This window comes from Piliocolobus tephrosceles, chromosome 16 (assembly GCF_002776525.5).
Source record: "Piliocolobus tephrosceles isolate RC106 chromosome 16, ASM277652v3, whole genome shotgun sequence".
Lineage (NCBI taxonomy): Eukaryota > Metazoa > Chordata > Mammalia > Primates > Cercopithecidae > Piliocolobus > Piliocolobus tephrosceles.
In genome coordinates, this window is record NC_045449.1 from 34,099,867 (window position 1) to 34,114,738 (window position 14,872).

Below are 14,872 nucleotides of genomic sequence, written 5' to 3' on the forward strand. Positions count from 1 at the left end.
TTCAGTAGAAGAAAGTAAACAACAAGACAAAGAAATGGAAATGTGGAAAAGATAAGAAAAATTAGATGATCAGTTAAGGAGATCGAACATTCAACTAATTACAATTTCAAGAAGAGAAAACAGTGGGAAGGAAATTGTCAAATAAATCACCTAAGAAAATTTCCTAGAACTGAAAGACTAAAGCTTTAAGATTAAAAGAATAAAAATAGGCTGGGCACAGTGGCACACGCCTGTAATCCCAACACTTTGGGAGCCAAAACAGAACAACTACTTGAGGCCAGCAGTTCCAGGCCAGCCTGGGAAACACAGGAAGACCTTGTCTCTATGAAACATTTTAAAAATGAACTGGGCATGGTGGCATGCGTCTGTAGTCCTGGCTACTCAGAAGTTGTGGCAGAAGGATTGATTGAGCCCAGGAGTTACAGGTTACAGTGAGGTATGATTACACCACCTCACTCCAGCCTGGGAAACAGAGTGAGACTCTGTCTCTTAAAAATAAAAAAATTAATTAATTTAATTAAATAGGCCGCGCACAGTGGGTCACACCTGTAATTCAATCCCAGCACTTTGGGTGGCCGAGGCAGGTAGATCACTTGAGCCCAGGAGTTCAACACCAGCCTGGGCAACATGGTGAGTGCCCATCTCTACATTTTTTTATTAGCCAGGCCTGGTGGTGCGTGCCTGTGGTCCCAGCTACTCAGGAGACTGAGGTGGGAGGATATCTTGAGCCCAGGAGTTTGAGGTTGCACTTAGCTATGATTGTGTCACTGCACTCCTGCCTAAGTGACAGGGCGAGACCCTATCAAAAACTAAATAAAAATAATAAAGTCAAAGCAAGACACATCACTATAAAAACTTAGATCAGAAATAAAGAGAAAATCTTAAATATTTCCACAGAAAAATAGGCCATGCGTAAAGGACTGGGAATCAGAATGCCAAAGCACTTCAACAGAAACTCTCGAGTATAGAAGAAAATTGAGCAAAATTCTAAGTGAAAATAATTCTCAACTCTAATAACATAATCAAGTAAATATAAACATAAAGAAATCTCAAATATGCAATATGAATATATTTTTATTATAAATGTATCTTTATGTATCTTTATGTACCTTTTCTGAGGGAGCCACTAGTAGAGTGTCACCAAAACAAGGGCATAAACTAAGAAAAAGGAAAAGCTATGGGATCCAGGAAACAAAAGATTCAACACTGAAGGAGCCAGGAGGATTCCAGGGATTGTGGTGAAGAAAGAGTCCAGTCATAACAGTTGTGACTAAAGAGCTACTACTCCAGATGGGAACAGGTGGATAGAAAGTTGCTAAGATATGCCTCTGGGAAATAAATGGAACTGATAGATTATCTTATAAGTCTGATCAAAGAACACTAGACTGAAAGGCGTTTTACAAAATTGTTGTAAGGTATCAGAGGACAATAGTAGATTCAAAGAAAGCAAAACAAAATGAGAGGATGAGATAAAGGAGGGTGAAGTAAACAAGATTAATATCCTTAACTCTCATAAAAGAAAGTTAATACAGCCAGGAGCGGTGGCTCATGCCTGTAATCCCAACACTTTGGAAGGCCGAGGCAGGCCAATCCCCTGAGGTCAGGAGTTTGACACCAGCATGGCCAACATGGCGAAACTGCATCTCTACTAAAAATACAAAAATTAGCCAGGTGTGGTGGTGGGTGCCTGTAATCCCAGCCACTCAAGAAGCTGAAGCAGGAGAATCGCTTTAACCCGGGAGGTGGAGGTTGCAGTGAGTCGAGATCACGCCACTGCACTCCAGCCTGGGCAACAGAGTGAGGGTCTGTCTCTAAAAAAACAAAAAATTTGAAAACTGCTGAATTAAAAAGATAGCAGTTGACCGGAAGTGGTGGCTCATGCCTGTAATCCCAGCACTTTGGGAGGCGGAGGCAGGTGGATCACCTTAGGTCAGGAGTTCGAAACCAGCCTGACCAACACGGAGAAACCCCATGGAGAAATCGCATCTCTACTAAACATGCAAAATTAGCTGGGCATGGTGGCATGCGCCTGTAATCCCATCTCCTAGGGAGGCTGAGGCAGGAGAATCGCTTGAACCTGGGAGGCAGAGGTTGCGGTGAGCCGAGATCACGCCATTGCACTCCAGCCTGAGCAACAAGAGCGAAACTCCGTTTCAAAAAAAACAAAAAAGATAGGCCGGGCGCGGTGGCTCACACCTGTAATCCTAGCACTTTGGGAGGCCGAGATGGGCAGATCATGAGGTCAGGAAATCGAGACCATCCTGGCTAACACAGTGAAACCCCATCTCTACTAAAAATACAAAAAATAAGCCAGGCGTGGTGGCGGGTGCCTGTAGTCCCAGCTACCGCGGAGGCTGAGGCAGGAGAATGGCATGAACCTGGGAGGCGGAGCTTGCACTGAGCCGAGATCGTGCCACTACACTCCAGCCTGGATGACAGAGCGAGACTCCATCTCAAAAAAAACAACAACAAAAAAAGCAGTAGGCCAGGCGCAGTGGCTCACGCCTGTAATCCCAGCAGTTTGGGAGGCCGAGGCAGGTGCATCACCTGAGGTCAGGAGTTTGAGACCAGCCTGGCCAGCATGGTGAAACCCCATCTATACTAAAAATACAAAAATTAGCCGGGCATAGTGGTAGGCGCCTGTAATCCCAGCTACTAGGGAGGCTGGGGCAGGAGAATCACTTGAATCTGGGAGGCAGAGATTGCAGTGAGCTGAGATTGCACCACTGCACTCCAGCCTGGACAACAGAATGAGAGTTCATCTCAAAAAAAAAAAAAGAGAGAGAAAGAGAGATAGCAGTATATGCTTATTACTTAGAAATGAGACCAGAAACAGCAAAGAGTTACCTCAGCAACGAATTGCAAGAGCTTTCTTTTCCACCCTCAACAACCAGAAATAAAAATAGGAATAACAGTAATGAAACATACCTCACATTCTAAAAGGTACTGCAACTGTGTTAGAAATATATTTTTTGCTGGGTGCGGTGGCTCATGCCTGTAATCCCAGCACTTTGGGAGGCCGAGGCAGGCGGATCACCTGAGGTCAGGAGATCAAGACCATCCTGGCCAATATGGTGAAATCCCGTTTCTACCAAAAATACAAAAAAGTAGCTGGGCGTGGCGGTGTGTGCCTGTAGTCCCAGCTACTTGGGAGGCTGAGGCAGGAGAATTACTTGAACCTGGGAGATGGAGGTTGCAGTGAGCCGAGATCGCGCCACCACACTCCAGCCTGGGCGACAGAGTGTGACTCCATCTCAAAAGAAAAGAAATACATTTTTTCTGTAAGACACTGGGTCTTGCCACATTGCTCAGGCTACCCTTGAACTCCTAGTTCAAGCAATCCTCCTGCCTCAGTCACCCAAGTATCCAGGTATGCATCACTGTACCTGGCTTGAGATACATTTTTTTGGCTGCAAATTTTAGGCTAAACTGTTACAACAATTAAAAATATGATGTGATTGCTTCTCAGCCTTTTGGCTAAGATCCAGTGTAAAAATATGGTGTGAGAGGACTAAAAAGGGGGAGTGGAAATCACCTTTTTAAGCACCTTCATGGCAAATATTTTCCCAGTATTTGCTCCTGTTACTTTTCGTACTTGAAAAACCTGGATTAAAAAAAAGTGTGTGTTATTCAAAGGCAAACTATGTCAGGCATACTCCCTTAATTCCTAGTTATAAGAAACATATGCCACAGCAGTTTACATTATAAAAACTATGTGCAAAAATGATCAGCTAAAGAACAGACCACATTAACGATCATGACTTTCCTGTTTGTTCTGCTGCCATCTGGTGGTAATGTTGGACAATGACCATCTAATAATAAACAGTTACTTCATATTAGTATATAAAATCCTACTTAGAACAAGCTATAACAGTGTTCCCAGAAGCATAATGCCACCTTAAAAATTATAAAATATTTCATAAATTTCTTTCAAGGCTGCCACTGCCCTTGCTTCACATAAAACTATTTAAAAATAGTTGACAGGAAATTACTGTTTACCTATTACTTAATATAGCTTGTACTTATACTTGGTCCTCTGAATCTATAGGTTCAGCAGTCGCGGATTCAACCAACCTCAGAATGAAAATATTTGGGGGGAAAAGCAATAAACAATACAAATAATAAAAAATAATATAAATATGGCCAGGTGCGGCGGCTCACACCTGTAATCCCAGCACTCTGGGAGGCCGACTCAGGCAGATCACCTGAGGTCAGGAGTTCAAGACCAGCCTGGCCAACATGGTGAAACCTCGTCTCTACCAAAAATACAAAAATTAGCTGGATGTGGTGGCGCACGCCTGTAATCCCAGCTACTCAGGAGACTGAGGCAGGAGAATCACTTGAATCTGGAAGGCAGAGGTTGCAGTGAGCTGAGATTGCGCCACTGCACTCCAGCCTGTGGGAAAGAGTGAGACTCCGTCTCAAAAATCATAAAAAATAAAATAAAAAACCAAGTATGGCCGGGCGTGGTGGTTCAAGCCTGTAATCCCAGCACTTTGGGAGGCCGAGGCGGGCGGATCACGAGGTCAGGAGATCAAGACCATCCTGGCTAACATGGTGAAACCCCGTCTCTACTAAAAAAATACAAAAAAAACTAGCTGGGCGAGGTGGCGGGCGCCTGTAGTCCCAGCTACTCGGGAGGCTGAGGCAGGAGAACGGCGTAAACCCAGGAGGTGGAGCTTGAAGTGAGCTGAGATCCGGCCACTGCACTCCAGCCTGGGCGACAGAGCGAGACTCCGTCTCAAAAAAAAAAACAAAACAAAAAAAAACCAAGTATATGGGAGGATGCGTGTAGCTTATATGAAAATACTATGCCATTTTACATAAGGCACTTGAGCATTGGCAGATTTCATTATCTGCAAAAGTCTTGGAATCAGTCCCCCCTTATCCCTCCCCCATACTGAAAGACAACTATAAACATTTTCATGCAACACCTAAAATATGTGAGATTCAAAGTGCATGTGTTGCACATTCAGGATGATTAGAAATCAGAATGTGTTCTTAAGCATAAGAATAGACTACAAATGTCTGCTTTGCAAAAATTAACACTACACAATAGCAAAAATAGTTCTTAAAACTTAATCCTAACCAAGTTGTTATCTAAATTATTTTGATAAGAGAAAAGTTTGGTAAAAATTTTCGTGGGCTGAACTCATAAAAGTGATGTCTTCAGTTATAAAGCCTTGGGCAAAACTGTGAAACTAAATAGTTTTCTTCAGTTTTCTTCCCCCTTTTTATATTCCTTCAGCTTCCTCCATCTACTGCTCCAGATAACCAGCTGAGATTAAGGTCTCAGTAACAGATAACAACTTAGAGTGCCATGTCTCTTGTAAGCAAGGAGGAGTTTATTTTTAAAGAGGATACCATTTAACCAAAGTAAAGATTAAACCCTCTAAAAATAGACTTTGCCTGGTATAGCTGCCTACTTATTTATTCTACAAATACTGACTGAGTACCTATTATGTGCCAGGCTTTTACATGTGTGGAAGGGAAAACTGAACTTCTGTACATCCCTCAAACGTACCAGCTAAGTGGTCACGATCATATCCTTTGCTGACAGCTGACAAAGATTGAAGATGACTGCTAGAAGCAGGGCATAAAAATCAATTTATTCAAGACAGACAACAGCTCTCATTTCAAAAATATTGCCTACCTTTCCATAGCCCCCTTTACCAAGTACCCGAAGTAGCTCAAAACATTCTGGTCTGATTTTTTCTGGCCCTCTGTTCACACTAGTTTCTGAGATTTCAAATTTCTCACAATGTTCCATGCCACTGGGAAGAAAAGCAAAACCAAAAATAAATTTGCAAAAAGTTAAATTACTTTCAGCATATAGTCAAGAAAATGGAGAAAAAGAAATGTAATATAATTAAGTAAAAGGAAAAAAGGACATGACAGCAAATTATCTGTGCTCTAAACAAACAGAACAGCAGGTCAAGATGAGGGTGGCCCGATAATTGTTTACCTCCTTGTTCACAGAATGTGCAATCGATTATTTACTTATTTTATAAATGTTTATTTTATGTACAAAGAAGTATTGTACAAAGAGGTATGTACAAAGAGGTTTTTCACTGGGTAGATGCCTTGGATAATCCATTCAAGGAAGATCGCTTAGTCCAACTTAATGAAACCTATGTCCTTCGTGTACTGATGGAAACACTGGCAGCACATATTGTGGCCGTATTTCTGGATCAGATCTTGCTGGTTTGAGCAGATGCAATAAGAGCAAGAACCCTGACTCAATTTTCACGGGTGACTCCAATACAGCTGCTGGTGACCCATCTTGCTCTTAGTAGTGCAACAATGTAAAAGAAGACAATTATTTATTTTCATAAGCATCAAGCACCCCAAAACTAAGGTAAATTAGAACAAGTTTATTAAGTTGACAAAGAAAAAAAGTCTTCTAGTATTCAAATTTACTTCATTCAAAATATCTATGAAATTAGGTATTATCCAACCTCATTTGGCAACGTCAGCAGAAAATCTGGGATCTTTCCAAAACTACCCAATTAGTTCACATCATGGTACAAAACTTCTTCTCTGTATCTTTTTTTTTAAGTTATTAGCTTAATTTCAAGAATCCAACAGGCGTGGTGGCTTAATCCCAGCACTTTGGGAGGCTGAGGTGGGTGGACCACTTGAGGTCGGGAGTTCAAGAGCAGCCTGGCCAACATGGTAAAACCCTGTCTTCACTAAAAATACGAAAATTCCAGCCTGGCCAACATGGGGAAATCCCGTCTCTATTAAAAATACAAAAATTAGCTGGGCGTGGTGGCAGGAACCTATAATCCCAGCTACTCGGGAGGCTGGGGGACAAGAGCGAGACTTTGTCTCAAAATTAAAAAAAAAAATTAGCCAGGTGTGGTGGTGCACGCCTGTAGTCCCAGCTACTTGGCAGGCTGAGGCAGGACAATCGCTTGAACCCAGGAGGTGGAGGTCGCGGTGAGCCAAGATCATGCCACTGTGCTCCAGCCTGGGTGACAGAGGGAGACTCCCTCTCCAAAAAAATAAAAATAAAGAATCCAAAAGGGGTAGCAATTGTCTCTGTCATTTAAATGTACATGAGTGATCTATCTTCTCACTCTCCTCCTACACCAAGGCTTTTTACTTGAGTGTATGATACAGAGCAGATTAATCACCATACTCACCTAATGGAGCTTGTCTAAAATGACTTAAGATTACATGAATTTCATTTTTGTTGTTGTTGAGACGGAGTCTCGCTCTGTCGCCCAGCTAATTTTTGAATTTTAAGAAGAGACAGGGTTTCACCGTGTTGGCCAGGCTGGTCTCGAACTCCTGACCTCAAATGACCCGCCCACCTCGATCTCCCAAAGTGCTGGGATTACAGGTGTGAGTCACTGTGCCCAGCTGGATTGCATGAATTTCTGTTTGAATGACTGTATGAATTTCTGTTTGTATATTAAAGCAAAACAGAAAGCATTTGACTTTTTGAGGCATTTCTGCAAATTTTTCTGTAAGAAAAGATTAAAACTGTGGCTCTCTATATTACACTAACAACTCAGATTCATATTCAGTACTCTGAATCTGAATTAATATCTGTTCCTCAAAATCCATATATAATCTCAAAACTATGATAGGTTACAATATTGATCAGAGTTTGGTGCCAAATTCAATACATCAAGTTGATATATATGACTACATATTTAAGAACAGGTTACTGGAATCACTTGATTGCTATGAAATAGAACTGATAAAACCTACTTGTAAGAAAGACAACACAATGAACATCTCTTCATATAAACTTACAGTTCATATGGTCCAACTCCCCCATGGTCCATGCTTTCATTTAACTGACCCTGAAAAATATGTTAAATTTCAGAAATAATCTCAAAAACATAAAATTTAAAGGTTTAATTCTTTGTTTCATAACTGAAAGAGAATGAATGAAATAAACCAGTCTAAAAATTCTCTTATACTTCAACGATAGGCAAATATGGTAATGAATAAATATAGTACACAAACAACACTGTGTGAATTTCACTCTCAATTATTTTACAAATAGAGATGAGGTCTTTCTAAGTTGCCCAGACTGAAATGCAGTCAGTAGCTATTAAGGGGTATGATCACAGCATACCAGAGCCTTAAACTCCTCAAGTGATTCTTCTGCCTCAGTGTTTCAAGTAGCTGGGACTACAGGCACCCATCTTTTTCTTTTTTTTCTTTCCTTTTTTGAGATGGAGTCTCACTCTCTCACCCAGACTGGAGTGCAACAGTGCCATCTCGGCTCACTGCAACCTCCGCCTCCCAGGTTCCAGTGTTTCTCGTACCTTGGCCTCCCGAGCAGCTGGGAGTACAGGCATGTACCACCACACCTGGCTAATTTTTGTTTTTTTGTTTTTTTGAGATGGAGTCTTGCTCTGTCGCCCAGGCTGGAGTGCAGTGGCGCAATCTTGACTCACTGCAACCTCCGCCTCCCAGGTTCAAGCGATTCCCGTCTCAGCCTCCCAAGTAGCTGGGATTACAGGTGCCTGCCACCACACCCGGCTAATTTTTTGTATTTTTAGTAGAGATGGGGTTTCACCATGTTGGCCAGGCTGGTCTCGAACTCCTGACCTCAGGTGATCCACCCTCCTCGGCCTACCAAAGTGCCGGGATTACAGGCGTGAGCCACCACGCCTGGCCCCAGCTTTTGCTTTTAATTTTATATGACAGTCCAGGCGTGGTGGCTCATGCCTGTAATCCCAGCACTTTGGGAGGCCAACGGTGGCAGATCATGAGGTCAGGTGTTCAACACGGTGAAATCCCATCTCTGCTAAAAATACAAAAAGTAGCCAGGTGTGGCGGCATGTGCCTGTAGTTCCAGCTACTTGGGAGGCTGAGGCAGGAGAATTGCTTGAACCCAGAAGGCAGAGGTTGCAGTGAGCCACGATTGCGCCACTGCACTCCAGCCTGGGCGACAGAGCAAGACTCCATCTCAAAAAAACAAAAAACAAACAAACAAACAAAAAAACAAAAGCTAAGTGCGGTGGCTCATGCCTGTCACCCCAGCACCTTGGGAAGCCAAGGCGGGCAGACCGCCTGAGGTTGAGGGTTCGAGACCAGCCTGACCAACATGAAGAACTCCCATCTCTACTAAAAAATTACAAAATTAGTCAGGCGTGGTGGCCCATGCTTGCAATGCCAGCTACTCGGGAGGGTGAGGCGGGAGACTCGCTTTAACCCAGAAGGCAGAGATGGCAGTGAGCCGAGATCGCGCCATTGCACTCCAGTCTGGGCAACAAGAGTGAAACTGTCTCAAAAAAAAAAAAAAAAAAATTCTTTTACATGACAACTAAACTATAGAGGCTACTCATCGCTAATCAAAAAATAAAACCAAGTGGATTATCCTTCAAAATGTACATTTTATCTATTTGATTTATCTACTTGAAAATGTGTATTTTCAGCCGGGTGCAATGGCTCACGCCTGTAATCCCAGCACTTTGGGAGGCCGAGGAAGGTGGATCACCTGAGGTCAGAAGTTTGAGACCATCCTGGCCAACACGGTGAAACCCCATCTCTACCAAAAATACAAAAATTAGCCGGGCGTGGTGGTGGGTGCCTGTAGTCCCAGCAACTCGGGAGGCTGAGGCAGGAGAATCGCTTGAATACGGGAGGCAAAGGTTGCAGTGAGCAGAGATTGCGCCACTGCACTCCAGCCTGAGTGACAGAGTGAGACTCTGCACCCCCCCAATAAAGGAAAAAATATATACATTTTGTGTATTAAGAAATTAAAGGCACTACATTCTGAGTATGACTTAACAAATCAAATGATTTACACACAGTGCTATTTTGATGTGCTTTTAACACACAGAGTAACATAATGCTATAAACTAAGCCTACGGTACCCACAACTAGTCCAGGGTATCTAGTGTAACATGCAGCCGATCAAGACAAAATAATTAAGCAACACTGTCAAACAGTTGGAAGTCATGCTGGCCACACATTTAATCTGACCATAGAATAAATGGGTGCAAAATTTAAATAACCTTCTATATACTAGCAATGAACAACCCCAAAATGAAATGAAGATAACAATTCCATTCATAATACCATCACTAAGAAGTAGCTTAGAAAAAAATTTATGGCAGGTACAGTGGCATAAATACGTCCGGAGGCCAAGGCAGGAGGATTACATGGAGTTCAAGACTAGCCTGGCCAACGTAGTAAGATCTTGCCTCCACAAAAAATTTTTTTTTTTTTTTTTTGGAGACGGAGTCTCACTCTGCTGCCCAGGCTGAAGTGCAGTGGCCAGATCTCAGCTCACTGCAAGCTCCGCCTCCAGGGTGTACGCCATTCTCCTGCCTCAGCCTCCCGAGTAGCTGGGACTACAGGCGCCCACCACGTCGCCCGGCTAGTTTTTTGTATTTTTTAGTAGAGACGGGGTTTCACCGTGTTAGCCAGGATGGTCTCGATCTCCTGACCTCGTGATCCGCCCGTCTGGGCCTCCCAAAGTGCTGGGATTACAGGCTTGAGCCACCGCGCCCGGCCAACACAAAAAATTTTTTAAAAATTAGCTGAATGTGGTGGCACACGCCTGTAGTCCCAGCTACTTAGAAGACTGAGGTGGTAGGATTACTTGAGTCCAGGAGGTCATGGTTACAATGTGCCATGATCGTGCCACTGTATTCCAGCCTGGGCAACAGACTGAGATTGTCTCAAAAAAAAAAAAAAAAACAAAACAAAAAAATCAACCAAAGTGTAAGACTTATACACTGAAAACAATGAAAACATAAAACATTGCTGAATAAAATTAAAGACAACCTAAATAAAAGGAAAGGCATTCCATGTTTATGGATCAGAAGATTTAACATTGTTAAGATGGCAATACTAACCAAATTGGTCACAGATTCAACTGAATCCTATCAAAACCCCAGGTTCCTTTCTTGCAGAAATTGAAAAGCTGATCCTAAAATTCATATAGAAATGCAAGGGACGGCTGGCCATAGTAGCTCACACCTATAATCCCAGCACTTTGGGAGGCTGAGGTGGGCGGATCACGAGGTCAGGAGATCGAGACCATCCTGGCTAACATGGTGAAACCCCATCTCTACTAAAAATACAAAAAAGTAGCCAGGAGTGGTGGCAGGCGCCTGTAGTCCCTGCTACTCGGGAGGCTGAGACAGGAGAATGGTGTGAGCCCAGGAGGCGGAGCTTACAGTGAGCCGAGATCACGCCACTGCACTTCAGCCTGGGCGACAGAGCGAGACTCCGTCTCAAAAAAAAAAAGAAAGAAAAAGAAAGAAATTTAAGCGACCAGATGGGAAAGGTGGCTCACGTCTGTAATCCCAACACTTTGGCGGGGGCCAAAGAACGTGGATCACCTGAGGTCAGGCGTTTGAAACCAGCTTGGCCATCACAGCGAAACCCTGTCTCTACTAAAAAATACAAAAATTAGCCAGGTGCGGTGGAGGGCGCCTGTAATCTCAGCTACTTAGGAGGTTGAGGCAGGAGAATTGCTTGAACCCGTGAGGCAGAGGTTGCAGTGAGCGAGATAATTCCATTGCACTCCAGCCCAGGTGACAGAGCGAGACTCCATCTCAAAAAAAAAAAAAAAAAAAAGAAAGAAAGGAAGAAATGCAAGGGACCCAGGCCAGGTGTGGTGGCTCACACCTGTAATCCTAGCACTTTAGGAGGCTGAGATAGGTGGATCACTCGAGGTCAGGAGTTCAAGACCAGTCTGGCCAATATGGTGAAACCCCATGTCTACTAAAAATATAAAAATTAGCCAAAGTGGTGATCCATGCTTGTAATCCCAGCTAATCAGGACTGAGGAGAGGAATGGCTTGAACCCAGGAGATGGAGGTTGCAGTGAACTGAGATCATGCCACTGCACACTCCAGCCTGGGCAACAAAGCTAGACTTTGTCTCAAAAAAAAAAAAAAGAAAGAAATGCACGGGACCCAAAATAACTGATACAATCTTGAAAAAACAAAGTTGGAGAACTGAAACTTCCCAATTTCAAAACATGTTACAAAGCTACAGCCATCAAGACAGTGTGGTAGTGGCATAAAGAAAGACATATAGATCAAGAGAACAAAACTGAGAGCCCAGAAATAAACTCTTATATTTATATTGTCAACTAATTTTTGATAAAACTGCCAAAAATATTCATTAGGCAAGAGATAATCTTTCAATAAATGTGTTGGAACAACTGGATATCACATACAATTCAAATAATGATGCTAGGACAACTGGGTATCTATATGCTACTTCATACTATACACAAAAATTAACTCAAAATGGAGCAAAGACCTAAATACAGGAGCTAAGACTATAAAACTCGAGTGTGGTGTTGCGTGCCTGTAGTCCCAGCTATCAAGGAGGCTGAGGCAGAATGAACACCTGAGCCTGGGAGTTCCACTCCAGCCTGGGCAACATAGCCTCCAAAAAAAAATCCTCCCAAGGGCTGGGCGCAGTGGCTCACACCTGTAATCCCAACACTTGGGGAGGCTGAGGCGGGTGGATCACCTGAGGTCAGGAGTTCAAGACCAGTCAGACCAATGTGGTGAAACCCCGTCTCTACTAAAAATGCAAAAAATTAGCCGCGCATTGTGGCGGAGCCTGTAATCCCAGCTATTCAGGAAGCTGAGGCAGGAGAATTGCTTGAACCTAGGAGGCGGAGGTTGCAATGAGCTGAGATCGCGCCATCACACTCCAGCCTGGGCAACAAGAACAAAACCCATCTCAAAAAAAAAAAAAAAAAAAAATCCTCCCAAAACTTAACAAGAAAATAAATTATTAGAAGCAGCATAGGAGGGGCCAGGCACGGTGGCTCACACCTGTAATACCAGCACTTTGGGAGGCTGAGGTGGGCGGATCACGAGGTCAGGAGATCGAGACCATCCTGGCTAACATGGTGAAACCCCATCTCAACTAAAACTACAAAAAATTAGCCGGGAGTGGTGGCAGGCGCCTGTAGTCCCAGCTACTTGGGAGGCTGAGGCAGGAGAATGGCGAGAACCCGGGAGGCAGAGCTTGCAGTGAATCGAGAATGCACCACGGCGCTCCAGCCTGGATGACAGAGCAAGACTCTGTCTCAAATAAAAAAAAAAAAGAAGAAGAAGAAAAAGAAGCATAGGAGGGAGTAAATCTTCATGATCCTGGGGAAAGCAATAATGTATGAAAATTTCTTATATACATTACCCAAAGCACAAACAATTTAAAAAATCAATAAACTGATTTACTGAAAATGTAAAACCTTTGCATGTCAAAAGACACCAACACCGTCAAGAAAGCTAAAAGAGACTGAGCACAGCGGCTCACGCTTGTAATCCCAACACTTCGGGAGGCTGAGGTGGGCATATCACTTGAGCTCAGGAGTTTGAGACCAGCCTGGGCAACATGGTGAAACCCGGTCTCTACAAAATTAGCCAGGCATAGTGGCGCACATCTGTAGTCCCAGCTACTCAGGAGGATGAGGTGGGAGGACTGCTTGAGTCCAAGAGGTCAAGGCTACAGTGAACCAAAATTGCGTCACTCCTGCTTGGGTGACAGACTGAGACCCTGTCTCAAAAAAGAAAATAAAAACTACAGAATAAGAGTATGTAAAGAATGTGGCCAGGCGCAGTGGCTCACGCCTGTAATCCCAGCACTTTGGGAGGCCGAGACGGACAGATCACAAGGTCAGGGGTTCGAGATCAGCCTGGCCAACATAGTGAAACCCCATCGCTACTAAAAATACAAAAATGAGCCCGACATGGTGGTGAGCGTGTGCAGTCCCAGCTACTCGGGAGGCTGAGGCAGGAGAATTGCTTGAAACTGGGAGGTGGAGGTTGCAGTTGAGCTGAGATCGCAACACTGCACTCCAGCCTGGGCAACAGAGTGAGACTCCATCTCAAAAACAAACAAACAAAAAAAGAACGCCAGGTGCAGTGGCTCACATCTGTAATCCCAGCATTTTGGGAGGCCAAGGCAGGCAGATAATTTGAGGTCAGGAATTTGACGCCAGTCTGGCCAAAATGGCAAAACCCAATCTCTACTAAAACTACAAAAATTAGCTGGGCGTAGTGGTGGGTACCTGTAATCCCAGCTACTAGGGAGGCTGAGGCAGGAGAATTGCTTGAACCCAGGAGGCAGAGGTTGCAGTGAGCAGAGATGGCACCACAGCACTCCAACCTGGGCAATAGGGCAGACGGACTCCATCTCAAAAAACAAAAATGATATATAAAGAATTACTCCGGGCTGGACAGTGACTCACGCCTGTAATCCCAACACTTTGGGAGGCCGAGGAGGGCGGATCATGAGGTCAGGAGTTCGAGACCAGCCTGGCTAACACAGGGAAACCCCGTCTCTACTAAAAATACAAAAAATTAGCCAGGCGTGGTGGCGGGTGCCTATAGTCCCAGCTACTCAGGAGGCTGAAGCGGGAGAATCACTTGAACCTGGGAGGTGGAGGTTGCAGTGAGCTGAGATCAGTGAGCTGAGATCATGCCACTGCACTCCAGCCTGGGCAGCAGAATGAGACTCCATCTCAAAAAAAAAAAAAAAAAGAATTAATCCAACTCAATAATAAAAAGATAAATAGGCCAAGCGCAGTGGGTCACACCTGTAATCCCAGCACTTTGGGAAGCCCAGGTGGAAGACTGCTTGAGGCCAGGAGTTCGAGACCAGAACTCCAAAGTGAGATCTCATCTCTAAAATAAATAAATATATATATAAATAAAATATATAAAGAAAAAGATGCCGGGCGCGGTGGCTCAAGCCTGTAATCCCAGCACTTTGGGAGGCCGAGACGGGCGGATCACGAGGTCAGGAGATCGAGACCATCCTGGCTAACATGGTGAAACCCCTTCTCTACTAAAAAATACAAAAAAACTATCCGGGCAAGGTGGTGGGCGCCTGTAGTCCCAGCTACTCGGGAGGCTGAGGCAGG

The 14,872-nt window shown here is 44.0% G+C and overlaps 1 protein-coding gene and 1 pseudogene across 4 annotated transcripts in view; both read right to left on the reverse strand.

Annotated features, from left to right (window-relative positions):
- Positions 1–14,872, reverse strand: part of RPS6KB1 (ribosomal protein S6 kinase B1) — a 45,898-nt gene that overhangs the window by 18,011 nt on the left and 13,015 nt on the right. For all 4 annotated transcript variants that reach the window (XM_031934270.1, XM_031934271.1, XM_031934272.1 and 1 more), the window contains 3 exons: positions 7,768–7,817; positions 5,654–5,774; positions 3,536–3,604 (listed from right to left, as the gene is read on the reverse strand). In XM_031934270.1, the coding sequence (XP_031790130.1) occupies positions 3,536–3,604; positions 5,654–5,774; positions 7,768–7,817 (240 nt within the window). The remainder of the gene's footprint in view (positions 1–3,535; positions 3,605–5,653; positions 5,775–7,767; positions 7,818–14,872) is intronic.
- Positions 5,906–6,663, reverse strand: LOC111537660 (annotated as a pseudogene).